This window comes from Sturnira hondurensis, unplaced genomic scaffold (genome assembly GCF_014824575.4).
Source record: "Sturnira hondurensis isolate 20B ecotype Veracruz unplaced genomic scaffold, ASM1482457v3 Scaffold0009733, whole genome shotgun sequence".
In the NCBI taxonomy this organism is placed as follows: Eukaryota; Metazoa; Chordata; class Mammalia; order Chiroptera; family Phyllostomidae; genus Sturnira; species Sturnira hondurensis.
This window is the reverse complement of record NW_028082364.1, coordinates 1,712,593-1,729,271: the sequence shown is the minus strand read 5'-3', so window position 1 is coordinate 1,729,271 and position 16,679 is coordinate 1,712,593. Positions and strand designations below refer to the sequence as shown.

Sequence of the window (16,679 nt, the reverse complement as noted above, 5' to 3'; positions counted from 1 at the left end):
AAAGTCTGGGTAGAACATACGTTATCTGTAAACCTCTGAATCACACTGAGCAGAGCACTCGGGTCATCACGAGAGGCACACGGGGGCAGGAAATCACGGACGTGGGTTTCCCGACACTTGCACTGGGTTGAAAACATTCTTGAGAAACTAATATAGTCAATGTGGTACAATGTAAAGATTAAATATATCAGTGTGTGTGTGTGTATACATATATATATTTATGTATCTTAAGTTAGATAACTTGTTGAAATGCTAGCTCTACGCATTGCCAGGTCACTGCACAACCTCGTGCAAATCAGTTTTCCATACCTGTGTTCTCATTTACAAAATAAAATCCACTTCGAAGAGATGTAATGAGCAATACACGAAAACATTATATCCGTGTTTTGTATATATGAAGTACATAGATATACACACACTAGAAATGACAACATATACTTCTTTCACTAAAAAACACTACAACCCATCCTCTGGGTCTGCATGTTATTGGACCCTGCACAGCAAGGTCCTTATTTGCTGGCAATAAAAAAAAAGGACCCAGAGGACAAGTAATAAATCATATTATTACAGAACTGATAGCCACAAAACAAACCACAGAACTTTAACAAAAGCAGTTTTTTAAACCTAAAAATGATGTTCTAATACTGTTACAATGCCTTTTACCTGAAGAAACTTCTTTACATCAGCAATAATTTCTCGGAAGACGAACTGGTCTTTCTGAACTTCAAACCACCCCAGTTTGGTGATTTTAGCAATGACCTGAGTCAGGGCTTGGATGACAAAGGGAGGCAGCTTGGGCCGTGATGCCACATAATTGAGAATGTAGTTTCCTGTAAGAAAACGTTCTGTGGTCATTTGGACTTTCCAGTAACAAAATAGGAATCACGTGAAGAAAACGAGGCAATAAATACACACTCTTTGACAAAAGGTTATTCCCTTTCTTTAAGATATATACTTACTTAGTCAATTCTACTATAAGACTCACTTTGAAAAAGCAAATTTGTTCCAATTCAATCGATATGTAAGAGAATAACTGGAGTATGAAGAAAGCGTCACTTTTGCTTTGGCATCATTTCTCACAGGAAAAAATGCGGAGTGAATCCAGAAAACCCCACCCAGGCTGAGTGAACTGAGCCATACACACAACCCTCATCAAGGAAAAAACACAGACAGCAAACAAGCATGTGAAAGATGTTTAACATCCTATGTCTTCTGGAAAATGCCAATCAGAACAACTGCAAGATACTAACCACCATGGGGCCTATTAAAATGGCCAAAGTGCAAAACACAGAGAACACCAAAAGTTGGCACGGATGCGGAACAACGGTAACTCTCATTCACCGCTGGTGAGAATGCAAAATGCTACAGCCACATGGAAGACACAATCTGGTACTTTCTTCCAAACCTAAACATATTCTTACCATACTACCGAGCAACCACTCTCCTTGGGATTCACCCAAGGAGAAGGCTTGTGTGCACAGGAAAACCTGCGTTACTGCCGTTTTATTCGTAATTGCCAAAACTCAGAGGCAATCGAGTTGCTCTCTGGGCGGTGAATGGAGAAACTGCTGTACCCAGACTGTGGCGTATCACTCGCACTTTAAAAAACAGAGCTACCAGGCCACGAAGACGTGAAGAAACCACCTTCAGTGCGTACTGCGAAGTAAAAGAAGCCAAAAATGGGTACATTTTCAACTACTGTAATTATAGTATAATTCCAACTGAATGACATTCTGGAAGAGGAAAAATTGTAGAAACAGTTAAAAGATCGATGGGTACCGGGGGTTAGAGGTTAGAGGGAGGGAGAGATGAACGAACAGGATTTTCAGCAGAACACGAGATTTTCAGGGCAGTGAAACTACACTATGTAATATTACAGTGAGGATATATGTGCTCACACACTTACCCAAACCCACAGAACGCACCCCCCCGCCCCGAGCCCTGATGTAAACTCTGGACTTTGGGGAACAATGTTGTGTCGGTGTCGTGAACTGTGACCCAGGGGCCACTTGGCTGCAGGATGCTGACAGTGGGGGAGGCCACACACGTGGAGGGGCACGGGGTACAGAGGAACTCTGTATCTTGCTCGGTTTTGCCGTGAACTTGAAACTGCTCTAAAAAATAAAGTCTATTTAAAATGTGCATGTGTGTGTGTGTATAAAAGTCAAACAAAAACAATGTTTTATGACTTAGGTTTATAATGTTTAACCTTTGTTTTTAAAACTGTGAATTTCTCTTTTGCATTCCTAAGCACCCGCGTCCACANTGACAGTGGGGGAGGCCGCACACGTGGGGGGGCACGGGGTACAGAGGAACTCTGTATCTTGCTCGGTTTTGCCGTGAACTTGAAACTGCTCTAAAAAATAAAGTCTATTTAAAATGTGCATGTGTGTGTGTGTATAAAAGTCAAACAAAAACAATGTTTTATGACTTAGGTTTATAATGTTTAACCTTTGTTTTTAAAACTGTGAATTTCTCTTTTGCATTCCTAAGCACCCGCGTCCACAAGGGCGCGGGTGAACCCTCCTCGGGGTTTCCTGAAATGCCTGTGGCTCTGGGTGCTCAGAGAGGGATCAGTCCAATACGTGAGGCAAATGACGCATCACTGTCTGGTCTGTTCCAAAATTGGTCTTAAAGGCCCATCACACACATTGTAATGTTTCTGATACACAAATATGAATCATGAGAACCTTGAGACCAGAAAGCAGAAATAAATTGGTCATCTATTTCTAATACAAAAAAAAGTTTTTTTAAATCCCATACCTCAATTATTAGAGCTCTGTCCATACAAAAATTAAATTTACACGCAAACACACACACACTCCTTAAAATACACTACTAATGACAAACACATTGTTACTTTAATAGAATCAGCTTCCAACTACATTTCAAGTACTACTCATTTGCATATACAATACCTTCCTAATAAATAGAAATCTGCTCCTTTAAATTTTAATTATTTTTATTTTATTGTATTTCTCCCATTACCAGTTATTCCCCCCATACCCTCTTCCACTCCTCCCCAACCTCCTTCAGAAATCTGCTTTTGATTTTACACATGCACCCCAAGTAATTTACATACAGCATCCTGAGAAATACTGGAAAACTGACTTTTTTTTTATCCTTCAATTGTATATGAAGTTAAGGCAAGACTAAGAACACGAGGTCCGCACACCTCGTATGGGTTTCAATCACAGCTGTTTCCTCTCAGCTGTGAGATCCTGGACACGCCACAGAGCCTATCAAATCTGATTCCCTCATTTATATCAAATCTGATTCCCTCATTTATATAACGAGGGTAACAACAGTGCCAACCTTCTATGTTCAGCAGCTAGAATAAAACAGTGCAAATCTTGGTAAATAGTACACAAAATACAATGCTAGTTGTTATTTGTTATCGATTTAAACAAACGCGTTTTCAATGACACGTAGCTGTGTGATCACCATCATTCATGACCAGATGGGTGAAGGAGACTTGACCACTGGTCTTTATAAAATAACAGAATCAAATAACTTGCACACCTATAACAGTTCAGCGTATTTAAAAGGGAAAGAAACACAATTTGATGGAAGGCATTTTAAGGCACTTACTGATATCTACCCTCTGTTCAATCGGCAGAGGGCTGACCCGGCTAACGAGTTTTGAGAGACACGTTGCTGCAAGGAGCTGAGCGTAGGATGTCTGAAAGAACGATAACATTTATTATCATCACAAATGAAATTAGAGAAATTAAAACTACACAGTAAGAACTTTTCCTAAGCAATAATGAGACTTTTTCACATGAAACAAACAGAAAAAGGAAAACATTTAAAACCAAGTCTCTTGTCACAGCAGAATGTCTTCACAAAAACAGAAAATGAGGCCGCACGTGACTGCAAGTGGCTCATTTGTGAGCCAAGCAAGCAAAGCCACTTACCCGTGGAGTCCATTAAACCATCATTATTTGACTGCAGCAGCCAAAGGGATACAAGCGGAGAAAATAAACTTCAGGCCACGAGCCTTTCGGTGCAAACAGCGCGCAGGTGAAGACGCCTGACCGACGCTGAAAGCGGATTACAAGCCAGACACATGACCTGAGGTTCTCCTTAGTGCTCTCTGAGGTGACAGATGCTACTGACGCCGCCTGTGCTGTTACCGGTACCCACCGGTTACTCCAGAGATCAATGCTAAGTATGGAGCGACTAAAGAGCTAACCCCCAAAGANGCTCATTTGTGAGCCAAGCAAGCAAAGCCACTTACCAGTGGAGTCCGTTAAATCATCATTATTTGACTGCAGCAGCCAAAGGGATACAAGCAGAGAAAATAAACTTCAGGCCACGAGCCTTTCAGTGCAAACAGCGCGCAGGTGAAGACGCCTAAGCGACACTGAGAGCGGATTACAAGCCAGACACATGACCTGAGGTTCTCCTTAGTGCTCTCTGAGGTGACAGATGCTACTGACGCCGCCTGTGCTGTTACCGGTACCCACCGGTTACTCCAGAGATCAATGCTAAGTATGGAGCGACTAAAGAGCTAACCCCCACAGAATCTGTGAAACTACAGGCCAGAATATTCTTCAAGAAGTTGAGGACACACTAATTCTGTGCAACCTGAAGTCGTATCTGCGAAGGTGCGTCACTAGTGGGGGTAAAAATACGTGGATGGGAGAAGGGCTCCTGGACGTGAGAGTCCCACACCTGCGCTCAGGGCTGCACTGACCATCAGCGGACACTCTGCAGTCAACGTCCGGATCTGCCGCCGTGGTGAAGCGGGGGCGTTGACTGTGGACTTCTCCTCACTTCCGTGAACTTATCTCCACTTCTGTGAATTTCTACCAGACATAAAAGCTGGAAGTCCTCCCGACTTTCCCGGCCACCCGGTTAGTTTGGTGGCTTATAGCAGAGGTCGAGTTTCGTCACAATTTTTATTTTTAACTCAGGGCTGAGATGAAACTTTTCTGAATGAGAAGAACCATTCTAAGCCACTCGCTACTGCTGACCACTAAATGGCTTTAAGAAATTATCTTCTGCTGCAAACTTGATGTCTCTTAATGACTTCAACCTCAAGTTGTAAGTGGCCTAAAAGGCAAACAGCGGTCAGGACTCACAAAGCTTATACTGCAGTGAAAGTCACTTCAGTGGTGACGGACACTGTCTGCAGCCCAGGTTTTACTGAGCTGCTTCACATGTGCCCACACGGTCGGAAGTTACAATAAGTAGCTAGATCTCTATTCCTGATACATATTCTGAGCTCAAAGGACAGTTCCAGCGGTGGTTTTCAGACCTTGGGTTGCAAGTGCAAAAACAGTTTCCGTATTTTAAAATCCATTTAGCTGAGCAATTGAGGAGCTTCCACCCGACCTTCAATGGGAAGTGACTAATCAGCAATGTATTCACATTCTAAAAGGCAAATGTCAAGAGAAGTTTCAGAATTCTATAAATGCCTTCTCAGCGATGCATACGCTTAATTGAAAACGTATGCTCATGGACTGATGTCAGTATGTCAGAACCTGTGTGAAAAGGCATTTTCGAACATGAAATACGTAAAGTCTCATTACAGATCTGTATTAACAGATGAACGTTTGCAATCAACGTTGATGACGGGAAATACTAACTTTGAACACCAAGTAAGCAAAATGTTACCCCCAAAAGGATAATTCCACTCTTTTCACTAGCAGGCCTATATGAAGAAAACTGGACTCAATTCTCACATTTTAAGTGAAAATTGTTTTAAGGGGAAATTTGTTTTCTCTCTTCTTATAGACATGTTTACAGAAGATCCTTGATTATGTCTCTTGGCCCACAAAGTCTGAACTATCCACAAGCTGGCACTTTGCAGAAAAGGTCTGCTGACCTCTGCTCTAGACCACATGGTCACTTACTGCATTGCTCACTGTCATTTCAGAGCTCTCCACACAGCTACGCCTCCTCCACTAAACTGTGAGTAGCTTCAATGCACACACATAAAGCAAGCAGGCAGCGTAGCACCCGATCCTCGGAAGTATTTGCTAATTGCTGAATGAAAAAGGCTATGAGACTCTAGAAGGGAGGGAGGCAAGAGGTCCCCAGCATCCCCCGGAATCATTCCTTCCTGTTTCAGAGTCAATTACAACTTGCCTCTCCCACCTTAGATTTTTTTGTTGAAGCTGTCAGTCAACTTTATACAAATGTAACTTTTGCCCACTGATATGATACATAAAGAGGGGCCAAGCGGAATCAACAAACTATTTCAATTGCTGCCTATTTCCGCCTCTTGCCCGCTTCTCTAAGTGTGCTTTCATTCAGGCTTTCCGATTCTTTCTCTGACTCAGCTTTCTGACGATGAAATAAACGGTAGCAAAAAGACATGCGGTAATACCGATCAGTCATCGCTACCTACACAAGTTCATTAGGAATGAATCACATGTATCTACTGATCTTTTACGATTAATCACTTATCAAATACTTACTGTTCCTTGTTCGAGTAACAGCTGACACTTGCTGAGGCATTCTGGGCTGTCGATAAGTTCCAGCAGTGCCTTCTCCGCCTCTATTCTTTGTGCAAGATCAGTCCCTATGTAGAGATGGGTGCATAATACTTCCAATTCTGCCAAACTCTTGAAAAGAAAAAAAGTGAGTATTTTCCTCGAGTGGAAAAAATCAGATAAAGGTATTGATCACAGGAAACAGGAAACAGGGATACAGATATCGAGCCTGTGTTCATCAATTCAACACACGCTTACGGAGCTACCTCTACTCATTAGAGGCCACGGCGGTGAACAAAAAAGGCGTCTCTCCTACCCTTTATTTTATTTAATTAAAAACGGATAGCTCTGTGATGGAAAAGTAAGAGGATAGAAAGAGGAGGACTTGCCAAATCCAAGGAGTTAGGAAAGGCTTGCCTGAAGTAATAACGTTTATGCTGAACTGAAGGGTGAACCAGACGAAAAAATACTGGAGCGCAGTCCCGGCAAAGAAACGGCATTTACCAAGGCCCAGAACAAGGCTGCATCATTTCAGGACATTGAAAGGTCAGTATAACTGGTCAAGGGGCAGCTAGGAGGCCATGCCTGATAAAGCTAAAGAGATGGGTGGGAGGAATTACAGGCAAGCTACAGATACTACACGGATATACAGTCTTTCTCAGACTGCAAGAACTTCTATGGTGCCATCTATAGAAAAGAAAAGACCATTACAAATGCGTGCGGATTTGGGGCTTCCGCACTGCTGCAGGCAGACCTCATGATTTTCAGGAACCACCACTTGAGCCGTGTGATTAGCAGCAGTGCAATAACTAGTTATAACTGTGGAGGCGCCTACTTTACAGGCACAAAGAATAATTCACTCTGTTTACAAATATCATCTCAACCGAAGATACAGGACGCACAGATAGAACCTGAAACACATTTAAAAACAAGTTCAGCATTCCTCTCAGCTTTAAAGAACTTTTGTTAATGGTGTCCTACTAACACAAACCACTCCCTTGGAACCCGAATCAGAGGAGAATTATTCTCTGGAAGACAGACAACCATTGGCACAGATGTCAAGGTGAGGTGGGCATATGAAAAAATGCTATATTCTGTGCCCCTTCCAGCCTGAATTTTGGTGGCAGCCTGGCAGCTGCACTGGTCCAAGCGCTCCCTCAAGTGCACGGACACCTCTGCCTAACGGGAATGCACTGAGATGACCCCCCTGCCTCCAGACCCTGCTCACTTCTCCCTTCTTCTTCGCTCCCCCACCCAGCACTTTCCACTTCCCTACCCAGGTCGGAGCCCAGCATCCCAGGCTTGGGAATCTCCAGCTAGAGTGAAAATAAAAATACAAATGCAAGGCTTCAGGGGGATAAGTTAAAATAAAGGAAAAAATAAACTAAAATAAAGGATCTCAAATGAACCACATTTTAAACACCCCCTGCCCAGCCCCAGATGGTCCAGCAAGTCTTCATGGTATTGAAATCTGCCAAGAACGTATGACTCACTGATACACACGAATCCCCCTATTTCCCACAAGGATAAGAAATACAAAAATGAGCCCTGGCTGGTGTAGCTCAGTGGACTGAGCGCAGGCCTGTGAACCACACAATCGCAGTTCGATTACCAGTCAGGGCACATGTCTGGGTTGCAGGCCAGTTCCCAGCAGGGGACTCACAAGAGGCAACCATACACTGATGTTTCTCTCCTTCTCTCCTCTCCTTCCCTTCCCCTCTAAAGATAAATAAACAAAATCTTACAGAAAAAAAAAGAAATACAAAAATGAAAGGAGCTGCCCCTTTCCTTCTCATACTTCACGATGCAAGCTCAGAAATCTTTCACCGGATAAACTTGAAGGGCTGGCCTTTAGAACTGATAATACCCAGAATAATTTAATAACAAACGGGCTTTGCCATGCACATTCATCTCGGTCTAAGAGTCTCTGAAGAACTGGACTAGAAGGTGACAAGACCTCACTGTTTAAACACAAAGAGCAACAAGAAGACGAGACTAACGGCAGTGTCTACCTACCTCATAGGTCCGTTTGGAAGATTAAATGAGGGAAGGAAGCACAACTTTTGAAGACAGTGCACACTATAAAGACCAGTTGTTTATTATGAATATTACAACGGATGGAATTATATCCCCCTGAAAGACATGTCCAAGTCCCAACCCCTAGAACCTCATTTGCAAATGGGGTCTTTGCAAATCCACCAGAAAGGATCTCAGGATACAAAATCATACCGGATTCAGGGAGGCCCCTAAATCTAACGATTCGGAAGAGAAAGGAGAGGGACATTTTAGAGGCAGAGACCCAGGGAAGAAGGTCCTGCGGAGGAGGAGGCGGAGACTGGAGTGGCACAGCTACACGGCTGGGACACCAGCGATGGCCAGTGGCGGGCAGAGACGGGGAGGAAGGAATGAACAGCATCCCCCTCAAGGCCTCCAGAAGGAAGCAACACTGCTCGCTCGTGGGCTCAGACTTCTGGCCTCCACAGCTGCGCGAGAACGAATTCTGTTGTTTTTACCCACCCAGCGTGGCAATTGGATACAAGAGCCCTGCGAAGCGAGTACAGATAACATTAATCAATTCAATGGTCCCTAAGTAAATCTACTTGGAAAGATTCTGGAAAAGCTCTGAAAATTATTTTGCCTATTTTCTTATACTGATTTAGAGATCTTCAACACAGAACAAGTCAGGAGTGTATGTACGTTCAAGTCTAAAATGTCACCAATGACCTACTTGTCCCCCACAGGTATTTTTGAACTATTAGCAACTGAAAGGCAGCGCAAGATAGAAAGGTTTGAACTTTCGCTTCCAAAAGACTGAAACAAAGGAGAAAAAAATCAAGTTATTCTTTCATTGTAATTACTGCAGTTAAACACACGCCTGGCATACCAAACCTGTCCAGAGATAAGCACGCGCACACACAGACCCTCAGTCTGATGGAAAAGCACTACCCAAACCTTTAAAACAGTTCAACCCACAGTGTGGTGAGATTGCTGACTGACCAAGCAATCTTCTGATTAGCATTGGATTTTCCAAAGAATCTCTCTGTAGAGACTTTATGTTTCACAGTGAATTGATAAATTGGCATCTTAGTTCTATACACTGATGTCAGAGAATATGATTAACATGAGAATGCCTCAAAGAAATGACTCCCTTCTCGACAGGTTGACAAATCAGGTTTGAGTTATTAAAGCTTCTACAAGGCTTAATATCAACATTATAAGTCCATTTAAATAACTAATGGGTAGAACAAGTAGAACTGGACATCACCTAACTCTGTAATACAGAGCACCTATCAAATACAAACAGACAGCACCCAATTTCCACAGCCCAGGAGACAATGACATAATCCTGCGCACAGTATAAATAAAGATCTTCCAAGTTATTCTGGGCTTATTTCTGGCCTTTGCACTCGATGCACAATTAACCCTAAATGATGCGACTTCCTTCTGGACAGTAATTCCCACACATGTGTCTATCCACTGGTAAATGCTGAGTAAAAGAAGCCAGACAGCCCTGGCTGGGGTGGCTCAGTTGGCTGGAGTGACTTCCCACAAATCTAAAGGTTGCAGGTTGGATTCCCAGTCAGGGCACATGCCTAGGTTGCAGGTTTTGTCCCCAGTCAGGGGTGGGGGGGACACATGTGCGAGGTGACTGGTAGATTCTTCTCCCTCACATCGATGTTTCTCTCCCTCTCTCTGCCCCTCCCTTCTCCTATCTCTAAAACCAATATGCATGTCCTCAGGTAAGGATTAAAAAAAGAAGACGCCAGACAAAGAGAATGTATATATATGATTCTGTTGTGCCAGAGATGAGTTCAGCGGCCTCTGGAGGGGGAGGGGGGAGAGGCGGCATCACGTCTGGGGAACGACAGGTGTGCACATTATCTGGACGTCACCCATGGATTCACAGGTCTACCGGAATGTCAAAGTTCATCCATCTGCAGAGTTTAAATAGGTGCAGTTTACTGTCAATTATACTTCAACAAACTAAAAAAAGGAGGCTTTTTTTCTAGGGGGAAAATGTCCCCTAATATTAAAATAAAATAAACAAACAAGCCATGAAAATCCCACCTCAATTCAATTTAAAACTATTTTCAATTATTTCCTTTTATCTTTCCTGCCTTCTGGAATTAAGCTTCTTGATTAGCACTAATTAAAAAAATGCCTTTATTCACTTTTGCATTTCCCACAAACTCTTCGTTTCTTCCTCCCTTTACTGCGCTTTCCTGGCTTCTCCCTGGGCCTCTTGTAACTCTTCCACAGTGAGCTGGACAAGCGTTGTTTTAGGGCTTTATCGTTTACAAAAGGATTTCCATCTTTCACTTTTCAAACCAATCCAGAAAAGCAGACCCCTGCAAAGCTCGGACTACAGCACACCTACTTCACAGACAAACTGACGGCGAGAGATCAACGATACATGTAAGTTGCTCTGTATCAAATTGAGTAAATGGTCAAGTCTGAGCCAAATACAAGTCTTCAGGCCCCATGTACACGCCGTCTCCTCACCGCCACCTTGCCACCCTTCACTTTGGTCATCGTCCACCTGCAGAGGATGTCCTAGTCCATACTTCCATCTTTATATTTGCCTACAAATGTCTTCCTCTTGGGGGAAGCCAGAAAGATGCTGAAAACAACCCCAAAATGTCAGAAACTGAATTGAATATATTTCCCACAGATGTCCACTCGGTCCCTTTATTTTCCTTCAGTGGCTCCAGGGGTCTAGCCCAGAAGCTAGATTTGCAATCTTGATGTTATCTTTGGCTCTTCATTCCCTGTAGCCCCTCCTCCGTAATTAAGAGCTTGGTCCTGCCCAAAGAAAAGTCCGGCCTTTGCCCTCAGGTACTGGGGGATAATCTAGGTCATATTCGATAGATATGCTTTTGTGAGGTCCACCCCAGTCTGGAATTGGGGACTGGCCACACCAGAAATGCCAACCACCTGTTTTTGGTTGGGGACTTTGGATTACATGGTATCTGTTTCCCTTAAGGACTGAAATCAATCACATGGGCAATCAACCAACCATGACTATGTGATGAAGTCCCAATAAAACCTCCAAAATGCAAAGCTCAGGCTTCCCTGGTTTGCAATACTCGGTGCATACTGCCATGGTGAGTAGTATGTCCTGAGGACAACAAAAATGTTCTTTTGGAATTCTTCGGGACTCCACCCTGCACATCTCTCCTTCTAATGAGCTTTAATCTGTGTACTTTCCTGGTGATAAACTGAAACCTCGAGTATGACACCGTTCAGTGAACTCTGACACCTTCTGACAAACCCGAGGGTGGTTCTGGGAAAGCCCCCACACAGAGTCAGTGTCAGAAGTGAGCTCTTGAAGTGTGGCTGATTTCAGGGACATATCTAGTCTGTCACAAAGCCCTACCAATTCTTTTTAAATAAAGGCTTCACACCTCTGTGATATTCACAGATAATGGAGCAATGAAACCCCATTTACTGACTGTGGCCTCCAGTGCCCTGGATTCTTAATTGGTTTCCTTGGGAATAAGAGTGAGAGCTTCGGAGTCTGGCACTTACTTACTTACTAAGCAACCTCGTGCAAAATATTTAACCTTTCTAAACCTCATTTTGAAAATGATAAGTATTAGTTTGAAATAATATCCACCTTCCAAAATAACTGTAAAGACTAAGACAGAAAAGAGGAGAGAAAGCTTACTCCAGTGTCCGGCACGCAGCGGATCCACACTGCGTGGTAAATACTGTCTCGGTCACTGACAGTGCTAGAACACCACCCTGTCCTCTGTCTACGTCCCTCCAGTTCAAGTCCACACTGCCAGGAAGGCCATTCCCAAACCCGTTTCACCACCGACTCCAAATACCACAGTTCACAATCATGTCTAGATCAAATCAGACAGCCTGGCTGGGTATTAACAAGCATGACTACGGTCCCTGGTTCTGGAACAACCCTGAGAGAAAAGAGAAAAAATATGGGCCAACCAGGTTGCCTATATTATCCACAACATTCTCTCTACATTCTCATCAAGGTCCCCCTATTCCATGCGCTACCCTATATCTTCCTTGTTCCCAACTCTGTTTCCTCGTGCTGCTCCCCATGTGGACTGTCTCCTCTCACATAACCCAAGTCCATTACTTCCTTTTGGATGGAGCGCCCTAACTCACGGCTCCCGAACCAGAATGCGTGTACCTTAAGTGGGTTGTGGGTGTGCCCAATATTGATTCTGCTGCCCTCTGTGCAGCCAGGCTTCTGGCTTAGGACAATTGATGTCAATGAGCCACCCAGTTAGCATTTTTATGTATGCCATGACGGGGAAAAAGATCGTGAAGCAGAGCCTTAACCCCACCTTACACAAACCCACTTCTTTGCTCATCACCCAACAGCGTAATGTCTGCCTGTCTGCTGTGTTGGGGTGATGGTCAAATACAGGCATGAAAGAACATGGAACTCTTGAGTTCCTGGGTCTACTCTCACCCTGCAGCCTGGGCAAGTCACAGCTGTTCTAAGACTCAGTGTCTTCGGGAATAAAATATATGCATACATGCACACTTCTCAAGTTAGTTGCGGGGCTCAAAATCTACAACAAACATGGAAATTCAAAATGCTAGGGACTGGTTATTATCACTATTAATAAATGCTCCTTGAGTTAACTGGACAACAATATGATCCTATAGGCTGAAAAGAATTCAAAGTGAGAAGTTTTGGAGTTTTTTTTCTGCCCCCCCAAATGATCTGATCTTTTATTTGTCCAATTCCACTTTTAGGCTGCCCACAGCTGCTCCAAAATACATTGCTAGGAAACCAGTATGGGCAGTTTAGGCATCACCAACTAATTGTTCCAATGCTCTACCTAAGTATGAAGTAGTCTTCCAGGACTGAGTGGTAACTATTGTGCATCACCTTTCCAAGTCTGAAAACGTTCCAAACTTCCGCCATAGTTTTTAATTCACCCTCAAGATTTGAATGGTTAACATCTGATTGACTGTTTATAATCCCTAAGTCTTCCCTGTGAGATTCTTCCTGTGAAAATTTCCCAGGGAGGCAGCTTTATAAAGTGCTAATAAATCACATTATTTTGACCTGGAGACCCTTAAAACGGCGATGAGTCAAAAGGCCATGTGTGTATGGGGCTCACCAACTCCTAACCCATCAACACCTTGCAGCAGTCAGTTAAGGGATGAGGGTGACAACAGGGGTACCCAAGGAAGTCTACAAAGAGTACATGACACTTGGATACACTGTCATTGTATCAAGAAATTGCCTATCTTTCCCTCGTCGACTCTCCTGCCATCTTCTGCGATGACTCCTCCACTCCAGCCAGACCCAACTTCCTGCCCTGCGCCATGTTCTCCCACAATTCTCTGCCTCAAACGACATGGTCCTTTCGCCTCTACGCCCTTCCCTTCCTCTTCATCCAGCCAACTTCACCCAGCCAACTCCAAGTCTTTGGAGAACCACTAGTTTGCAAGTTCCCTGACAGTGGATATCACTGAGTTTTGCTATAGCTGTATCTTCAATAGTTAGCAAAGTATGAATTCAATAAAAAAGTGGACAAATGGAAGGTGCAAGATGCTCAAAGCCTCTCCTATCTTGAGAAGCCTGGCAGCGCTGCCTCCCACACTTGGTGGGCTGCCCCCTTCTCAGTGTTCCCTCTGATGAGATCTAGCACACCATTTTTCACATGTGCCGTAATAATGTTGCATTCGGTGAGGGCAGGCATGGGAAAATGATGTCATCCTTCATCCCAGAACTTTGCACAGTGCTTAAGACACAGTGGGGAGCTCTATAAATGTTTGTTGAATAAATAACTGGAGCACACGCCCGAGGAGCCAGAGAATGCGTGAGCCTTCCTCTTCAAACATCCTTGGCATGCCCACGCTCCCCTGTGCACGCCGGACCAGAGTTTGTGCCTCCAACTCCCTGCAGACACAGGCCCTGCCCGCTCCGGCCAGTTAAAGTCCAACTGCTCCCGAGGCACCTTCGGCAACTCAGGGCCCCTCTCGAGCTCTGTCCCAACAGTGTGTTGACTGACGACAGAGCTGCGACACGGCGGGAAGGCTGTCCAGTCGGACTGGGTTCCCACCTGCCAGGGAGCCGCCAAAGCCGCCCTTCCCGCCGATCTCCAGGGTCTGCACCGCCCCCCCATCCCCCCCAGGGGGCGACCTTCGAGACCGGCCTTTGCCCCCCTCCGCCCCCCCACTCAGGCAACCCCTTCCTCCGGCCCCTGTTGTAGAGACCAGCCAGTCTGTGACCGTGTCCCTGGGGCGCCGGTCCGCAGCCCCGCGGCCTCCGCCGCCGCCTTCAGCCCTCAGTCTCTGGATCCCAGAGTCCCGCGGGTTCCCGTGGCGGTGGAGCGGGGACCCGCGGCGCAGAGCGCACTGACCTGGAAGTGCAGCGCCATCTTCCCGGGAGGCGGTGCCGGCCAGCGGCCCCAAAACCCGAGGGGAGGGAGTGGAGGCGGGAGCCACGAAAGCCTCAGCCACCGCGGGGCCCCTCTGCCGCTTGTCCGCTCGCTCTCGCCGCTGCAGTGTTGCCCGAGTGTTCTAGGCGCTGGACAGGGCGGGGCCTGACGTGAGGGGCGGGGCGATGGAGGCAGTGCATGGGGGCGGGGACAAGAGGGCGGAGCCTGGGGGGGCGGGAATCTCAACTGTCCTCAGCACTCATTTCAACCGCTGTTTAATTTCGTACCTCTGTCCTTCGACACAACCACCACAATCCAACTGTCAGCCGTGACCCCGGACTCTTACATCACCCACGGATTCCTGATCCCTACCTAACTCCTACAGCGCAGCTACTGCCCCTGGCATCTAACTACCACGTCTCTACAAATTCTCAAGTCCCTTAACGGACCCTTGCATAACAAAATCAGCCATAAATTTTGATTCCTATGCTCTGACTTCTGTCCTTGACCCCTNAGCCGCCGCCGCGGGGCCCCTCTGCCGCTTGTTCGCTCGCTCTCGCCGCCGCTGCAGTGTGGCCCGAGTGTTCTAGGCGCTGGACAGGGCGGGGCCTGACGTGAGGGGCGGGGCGATGGAGGCAGTGCATGGGGGCGGGGACAAGAGGGCGGAGCCTGGGGGGCGGGAATCTCAACTGTCCTCAGCACTCATTTCAACCGCTGTTTAATTTCGTACCTCTGTCCTTTGACACAACCACCACAATCCAACTGTCAGCCGTGACCCCGGACTCTTACATCACCCACGGATTCCTGATCCCTACCTAACTCCTACAGCGCAGCTACTGCCCCTGGCATCTAACTACCACGTCTCTACAAATTCTCAAGTCCCTTAACGGCCCCTTGCATAACAAAATCAGCCATAAATTTTGATTCCTATGCTCTGACTTCTGTCCTTGACCCCTGACTCCCAGAGCCCAACTTTGTTTTTTTAAACTTGATTTAGATTAAAATTAAACTGACATGGTGTTGAGTTGTAGAATTATAGCTTACCTCTTTTCTATATTTCACTTAATATGGACTTATATTTTAAACCAAGTTATTCCATTGGAGTGAGAATTTATTTGAACAAAAAAGGAGTCAAACTCACGTCTTTCTGATGTACTTCATTACTCCTTGAAGGCTGACATCTCTGGTTGGGATCATTGTACTTTAGTGAGAAAAATTCCTCTAAGACTTCTTATAGATCAGGTCTGCTGGTGACAAATCCACTCAGTTTTTGTTAACATGCAAATCTCTTTATTTAACCTACATTTTAAAAAGATAGTTTTGCTGGGTACAGAATTCTATTTTGGCTTTTTAATTTGGGGACATTTAAAAATGTCTTTCCCTTGATTTCTGATTGCCATCGTTTCTGTTGAGAAGTTAGCCAGCAGTCTGATTTTTGCCCCTCTGAAGGTATCATGTTTTCTTTTCCCACCCCTGGATGATTTACAATTTTTCTTTTGTTTTTTTTTAGTAATTGTATGAGTTTGTTTGTGTGCATGTGATTGTATGTGTTAAGATCCCCATTTGGGATCTTAAGACTTCTTGAATATAAAATCTGATTTTTTTAAATCAGTGTTTGAAAATTCTCACCCACGATTTCTCTAAGTATTGCTTCTATCCCCTTCTCTGTTTCTATTCCTCTGGAACTCCAATTATATGTACGTTAGACCTTTTTTAGTACTCCATATGTCTTTTATACTCTTTGTTTTTTTATCTTTTTTCCTCATTGTGCTTTAATTAGCTTATTTTTTACTGACCTATCACCCACTCACTACAACCTCTTTTGCTATATCTGAGCAGCTACACAACCCCGCTAGTGAATACTTAT

At 44.9% G+C, this 16,679-nt stretch overlaps 1 protein-coding gene across 2 annotated transcripts in view; it reads right to left on the bottom strand.

Annotated features, from left to right (window-relative positions):
• RANBP17 (RAN binding protein 17) overlaps positions 1-14,901 on the bottom strand; it is a 239,136-nt gene extending 224,235 nt beyond the window's left edge. For both annotated transcript variants that reach the window (XM_037057757.1, XM_037057758.1), the window contains exons 1-4: positions 14,795-14,901; positions 6,429-6,575; positions 3,592-3,682; positions 664-830 (exon numbers count right to left, since the gene is read on the bottom strand). In XM_037057757.1, coding sequence (XP_036913652.1) covers positions 664-830; positions 3,592-3,682; positions 6,429-6,575; positions 14,795-14,812 — 423 coding nt within the window. In that variant the 5' untranslated portion in view covers positions 14,813-14,901. The remainder of the gene's footprint in view (positions 1-663; positions 831-3,591; positions 3,683-6,428; positions 6,576-14,794) is intronic.
• Positions 14,902-16,679: the final 1,778 nt, after the last annotated feature.